At 44.4% G+C, this 6,914-nt stretch overlaps 1 protein-coding gene across 3 annotated transcripts in view; it reads right to left on the minus strand.

The window, feature by feature from the left end:
• The window catches only part of slc12a5a (solute carrier family 12 member 5a), a 223,447-nt gene extending 217,156 nt beyond the window's left edge, over positions 1 to 6,291 (minus strand). For 2 of the 3 annotated variants that reach the window (XM_061889895.1, XM_061889876.1), the window contains exon 1: positions 5,798 to 6,290. In XM_061889895.1, the coding sequence (XP_061745879.1) occupies positions 5,798 to 5,852 (55 nt within the window). In that variant the 5' untranslated portion in view covers positions 5,853 to 6,290. Of the gene's footprint in view, positions 1 to 5,797 lie in introns of all 3 variants that reach the window. The other variant, XM_061889886.1, reaches the window with a different exon arrangement.
• Between the last annotated feature and the right edge of the window lie 623 nt (positions 6,292 to 6,914).

The raw sequence follows: 6,914 nt of genomic DNA on the forward strand, positions 1-6,914 counted from the left end.
AGATGGAAGCCAGGGTGTGTGCTGTCTTTGGTGATGTTTTTTGCTTTCCCTGAGGCAACGGGAGTTATGTAAATCCTTCAGGGAGGGCAGACTTTATGACCCTCTGGATCGCCTGTTTGTCCGCTCCAGTGCAGCTGGCGTACCACACTGTTATGCAGTACGTCAGCAGGCTCTCGACAGCCGAGCGACCGAAGGTCACCATCTCAGCACATGGAGAAAAATCTACTCCCAAGCGGGCCGGACTGGTTAAATCACGGCACGATAACTTAAAAATAAAGACAACGTCTGATTGTTCTTGTTCTTTTGACAAGAACAAGAAAGTTTGATGATATTACGCCTGTACTGGCTCACCTGCACTGGCTTCCTGTGCACTTAAGATGTGACTTTAAGGTTTTACTACTTACGTATAAACTACTACACGGTCTAGCTCCAGCTTATCTTGCCGATTGTATTGTACCAAATGTCCTGGTAAGAAGCCTGCATTCAAAGAACTCCGGCTTATTAGTGATTCCCAGAACCCCCCAAAACAAGTCTGCGGGCTATAGAGTGTTTTCTATGGGGGCTCCAGTACTCTGGAATGCCCTCCCAGTAACAGTTAGAGATGTACCTCAGTCGAAGTCCTATCTTAAAACTAATTTGTATACTCTAATTATTTTGACTCGGGGGGCCAAATCTAGAGGAAAAAATCTGATAGGGGGCTGGTGTACCTCTTTTTAGGAACACTAATACAAAAACTCACAATAATGTCTGATTGAAGGCTAAAAACATTATGACAGACCGCCTTTGTCAAGGCGTGGACTATGGTGTGGTTTGTTTTCCCGTGGTGCAAATCCACTGGACCGGACGTGGCGTGAAGGTAATGACATCTTTTATTAATAACTTGAAAATATTACAAAAAAAACAGAGGGTATGAACAAAATGTGCTCTCAGCGGAGGTACAAAACTTGACTATGAAAACAAAACTATGGACATAAAACAAAACTTGCAAACTATGGCATGAATAACGAAAACTTACTTGGATGGAGAAAGGAGCATGGATCATCGGCATGGATGAACAAGGGTGTGTAGAGGGTGAAGTCGCCAGGCTGGCTGCCTGGCAACTGCAGGCTTAAATAGTGCTGTGGTGATTAACAGGTGCATGAGTCCAAGTGAATCAGGTGCGTGACATGACAGGTGAAAACCAACGGGATGTCATGGTGACAAAAACAAACAAGAGTGCACAATGAGTCCGAAACCAAACAGAACGTGACCACAAAACATGACAGCTTTAAAATAACGGAATGGAATTTTAAATATTTTTTTTACTGACTGAGACACCCCGAATGTATATCAAAATAAAGAATGTGGGATTGACAATATTAACTATGAAGGATAAAATACTGAATATTAACAATATATGAAATACTTATTGGACCCCCCGTCCATCGACATATTTTACAATCAAACGAAACGCAACCAAAATACAACAAACAGCGAAATATGTATGCAAAGGGTAAAAAAACCAAAAAAACACATACAATCTGATGTATGTTATACATCACTAAGCTTAAAAATGATGTTAGATCCATTATAGACTGAACTTTCACAATATTTTGTTCCACCCACTCGACGTTCATTGCATCCCACATTTGCGGTCCTCTCCAAAGTTTCTCAGAGTCAATCTCATTGACGTCCCACTGGGTTCGGAGTTTTTCCTCGCCCTTATGTGGGCGCTGAACTGAGGATGTCGTTGTGGCTTGGGCAGCCCTTTGAGACAATTGTGATTTAGGGCTATATAAATAGACATGGATTGATTGATTGTTTTTTTGTTTAAAAACGGAAGCACATTCTGAAAATGCACAAATGATAACTTTTTTTTTTTTTTTTTTTTATTAAACTTACATGTTGCGGTTAATAGTATTCCACATCACACCAACTCTCTAATCCATTCACTGGCTTCCTGTTCCACTCAGAATTGAATTCAAAATCTCCCTACTAACTCACCAGTGCCTCCATGGAAATGCCCCCCTCTACCTCAAAGAACTGTTCGCCCCCAAATCCTCCCCACGACACCTCCTCCAACCTCCAAGGACGAAGCTACAAACTATGGGAGACCGGGCTTTCTGCTCCGCTGCTCCCAGTCTGTGGAAAGCTCTCCCTGACCACCTGAGGGCACCACAGACTGTGGATGCTTTTAAAAAAGGCTTAAAAACCCTTCTTTTTACAAAAGCCTTTTTTATGGATATGCATGCTGGTTCTAGCTTTTGGGCTGTTTCTAGTTTTGTATTTTATTCATTTTTATTAAACTTTTATTATTATTACAATGTTTTTACACTGTGGCACTTTGAGGTTGTTTGCTCAACGTAAAGTGCTTTTTTTTTTTACAAATAAAATCAATGATTATTATTATTATTATTATTATTATTATATCTTTATTTGTCCTTATCTAAATTTTCTGAATACATGATGGGATAATGTTCATCAGTCAACTCGTTGGTGTTCATTTTCAATCCATCAAAATAAAATGAAAAATATTAAAATCAAATTACAGGATGTTGTTTATGTAGTTTGCTCATTTTCCTTGACTGGTGCGTTAACATTTTGTGTTTTTTTGTGTTTTTGTACAGTGGTTCTTAAAGGCCTACCGAAACCCACTGCTACCGAGCACACAGTCTGATAGTTTATATATCAATGATAAAATCTTAACATTGCAACACGTGCCAATACGGCCTTTTTAGTTTACTAAATTGATATTTTAATTATCCTGCTGAAAACGTCGCGGTATGATGACACGTGCGCGTGACGTCACGGATTGTAGAGGACATTTTGTTCCAGCATCGTGGCCAGCTATTAATCGTCTGTTTTCATCGCAAAATTCCACAGTATTCTGGACATTTGTGTTGTTTAATCTTTTGCAATTTGTTCAATGAATAATGGAGACATCAAAGAAGAAAGCTGTAGGTGGGAAGCGGTGTATTGCGGCCGGCTTGAGCAACACAAACACATCCGGTGTTTCATTGTTTACATTCCCGAAAGATGAGAGTCAAGCTTTACTATGGAACAGAGATGTCAAGCGAACACGGTTGGATTGGACCACGCACACAAGGTACATCGTATGATGTGTATTAATAAAAAACATTTTACCACTCTGTATTCTGAAGGCAATCTATGTCGTGTGCTACTCCAGCATTAATATCAGCAGCGTCCTCCTGACTGTCACTGTCAGCGTCGGGTTCAAAGAGGTATGGCTCTATCCCTTGTTGCGGTTGGGCCTGGCCGAGTGGTCCTGCCATCCCCACGGCTGCCACGGCGCCTCTTACAGCATCTTCCCTATCTGAATCCCTATCTAGTCCTTCATTGTCACTTTCCTCATCCACAAATCTTTCATCCTCGCTCAAATTAATGGGGAAATCGTTGCTTTCTCGGTCCGAATCGCTCTAGCTGCTGGTGGCCATGATTGTAAACAATGTTCCGATGTAAAGTAGTTCCACAAACCGTGACGTCACGCACACATCGTCTGCTACTTCCGGTACAGGCAAGGCATTTTTATCAGCACCAAAGTTGCAAACTTTATCGTCTATGTTCTCTACTAAATCCTTTCAGCAAAAATATGGCAATATTGCAAAATGATCAAGTATGACACATAGAATGGACCTACTATCCCCATTTAAATAAGAACATCGCATTGCAGTAGGCCTTTAACCTTATTGGACGTACCGAACCCCACCAGTTCCATATGCACATTCACCGAACCCTTCTTTAGCGAAAAAAAAATATATATATATATATATTTTCAAATTCAAGACAAAGTTACTGTATGTTTTTTTTTTTACTGGTGCAACAAAATGAACTGTGCATGAACATCACCTTGTTCAAAGAACACAACCAACACAGAGCATGAACTCACAACAAAATTTCTTATATACACGATGAGTCGGGTGTGTCTTGACCCCCTTTGATCGAACCCAGGTTAAGAGCCACTGATTTAAAAAAGATACAAATAATTGCTATTGCGACATCTAGTGGACACATTTAGAACAGCAGTTCCTTTCATTCAAAAAAATTCCTGCTCATTTTTATACTTGGCAAATTTGTGACGACTTCGTGGCATCGTGATGTGAGTGGTGCTTCTTCCAAGATGCAAATCGGGCTCGGACACAGCGTACAGGTAAGTAATAATGATTTATTAAAACTAAAAACAGAATAGGAACCCAAAAATGGTGCTAAGGCAGAAAAGGCAAGCGAAGAGCTACTAGCATGTGAGCTAGAGAAACAAACAGAACACTTGCTCGAGGCACAACTGGCAAAACAAGGAGCTAGCATGTGAGCTAGGAAAACAGCAAGCTTAACGAGAAAACTAGCAAGTCCAAAACAGTATGGTTACCATAGAGGGGAGTCCACGAAGTCATCGATTGCGTGTAGCAAAACTTACAAGAAGAGGACTAGTAGATAAAAAAGGCAGACTTAATTACTGACGCAATAATCAAGACACCGGTACACGTAAAAACAAGAGCAGGTGGGACAAATCAGAAACCATGGTAGAGCAAAACTAGGGATCGGAAGAGTCTAAAATCAAACAAAAAACACAAAAGGACTCAAAAACCAAAACAATGTATGATCCGGGCGGCGGATCACAACACAAATTCATCCCGCGGGCCGGAAAAAACCTGTTTGCGGGCCGGACCGTACGTTTGACACACCTGCGTTAGAGCGTAACAATAACCTCAGCACCACCCCGTTCCCCCACCACCCTAAAAATGGGGTTTTTTGGGGGGGGTTTGAGATGCCTGCATTGAGTTAAATATTCATGCTCTCACTGCCGCTCTATTTTTATCGGTGAGCCCTCGCAGGTAGGAGATGCAGCGCGGCCGCGGCGCTCTCATCCGCAAACCTGTCTCTCCGCTGGATCCCTGAGAGCCCGTCGCGGGCCACATGGGGCGGGTGGATTCAGGCAAGTGTGTGTGTGTGTGTGTGTGTGTGTGTGCGTGTGTGTGTGTGTGAGGAAAATTTGCTGCAGCAGCCACGTAAATGCAAAAAAAAAAAAAAGAAAAAAGAAAAAAACTGTCCATCCATTTCATGAGGAAGGGCGTGAGGAAGATGAAGGTGTGTGTGTGTGTGTGTGTGTGTGAGTGTAATTGTGTGTGTGTGTGTGTACGACACCACAGGTTGCACAGCCTGCAGAGAGAGGGAGGGGAGGTGGGGCGGATGGAGGGGTTGATTTTGACAGCTGGGGGCAAAAGGATTAGTGGATACGGTGGGCTTGCGATGGAGTCCGTGTGTGTGTATGTATGTGTGTGTGTGTGTGTGTGTCGCCTGTCCACAGAGCGCCATATGTTGTGGGACTATTTACACCGCCACCAAGTACCACAAAACCAATGGATGGCTGCACCGGAAAATGATGTGCACACGTGGGTTAGCGTGTGTGTGTGTGTGTGTGTGTGTGTGTGTGCACTGTAATGCCCGTGCACGCACCATGCATGCATGCTATGGAGCGAGCACATTACTATTCCTGTCACAGCATCTTTGCAGTAAGAGCAGCGGAGGAGGAAGCGAGCAGCTCAACACGCGCACGCACACACACACACACACACACACACACACACACACACACACACACACACACACACACACACACACACACTATGCACAAATGTTTCTTGACAACATGTTGTGCGCAACCTGCACCTAAAGTTGTCATGTCATGTCCTAATCTGCCTTGAATGGACAGATGTCATGTGTGTGTGTGTGTGTGTGTGTGTGTGTGTGTGTGTGTGTGTGTGTGTGTGTGTGTGGCAGCACGACACAGCCCGCCACTCACCCTGGTTTTGCGCTACCCCGTCCCCCTCCTCCGTGTCAGTCAGGTTGTTAAGCATCCCGACTGATGGATGCTGCGTCGTCGTCGTCGTCGTCTTCTCGGTCTTCTTCTGCTGCTGCTGCTGCAGTGACGGGAGGACCGTGGGCAGCTCTCCCAACGCGCGTCCACGCACCACGAAATGGCAGGGAAGCGGCGTGGAAATGTGCCAAGCCCGATTCCTCCGCGCTCCTCTTCGCTCCTCGCTGGCCCGAAGGATGCACGAAGAGAGGCGGTCGAAAGAGGAGGCTTTTTTTTTTGTTTTGTGTTTTTTTTTTTTCCGCCCTCCCTCCTCTCTCTCTTTGCCTCGCTCGTTAGGTCCTCCTCTTGACGTCTCTTCTCTGGCTGGCTTGTAAGCGCCGCTCTCTCACTCGTCCCCTCTGTTGCGTTCGCTCGCTCCTTTCGGGAGGAGGAGGCGGAGGAGGGAAACTGCAGGAGTTCGGCTGACAGCTGATGGAACGCCTGTGCAGGACCAGTGCGATACTATTTGTTGTATGTTTGACGGCGGCGTGATGGGTGACGAGCCGAGAGGAATCGTCGAACAAAAAGCCTTATTTTGTTTCAGCCAGCCTCAGACAAGAACTGCAGCTCTAGGAGAAGTGGAGAACAAGTGTATCGAGCCTTATTTTGTTTCAGCTAACCTCAGACTAGAACTGCATCTCTAGGAGAAAAAGTCTATAGAGCCTTATTTTGTTTCAGCCAGCCTCAGACATGAACTGCAGCTCTAGGAGAAGAAGTGTATCGAGCCTTATTTTGTCTCAGCCAGCCTCAGACTAGAACTGCAGCTCTAAAAGAAGTGTTTTGAGCCTTATTTTGTGTCAGCCAGCCTCGCACTAGAACTGCAGCTCTAGGATAAGAAGTTTATCGAGCCTAATTTTGTGTCAGCCAGCCTCAGACTAGAACTGCAGCTCTAGGAGAAGAAGTGTATAGAGCCTTATTTTGTTTCAGCCAACCTCAGACATGAACTGCAGCTCTAGGAGAAAAAGTGTATCAAGCCTTATTTTGTTTCAGCCAACCTCAGACATGAACTGCAGCTCTAGGAGAAGAAGTGTATCGAGCCTTATTTTGTCTCAGCCAGCCTCAG

This window comes from Nerophis ophidion, linkage group LG02 (assembly GCF_033978795.1).
Source record: "Nerophis ophidion isolate RoL-2023_Sa linkage group LG02, RoL_Noph_v1.0, whole genome shotgun sequence".
NCBI lineage: Eukaryota > Metazoa > Chordata > Actinopteri > Syngnathiformes > Syngnathidae > Nerophis > Nerophis ophidion.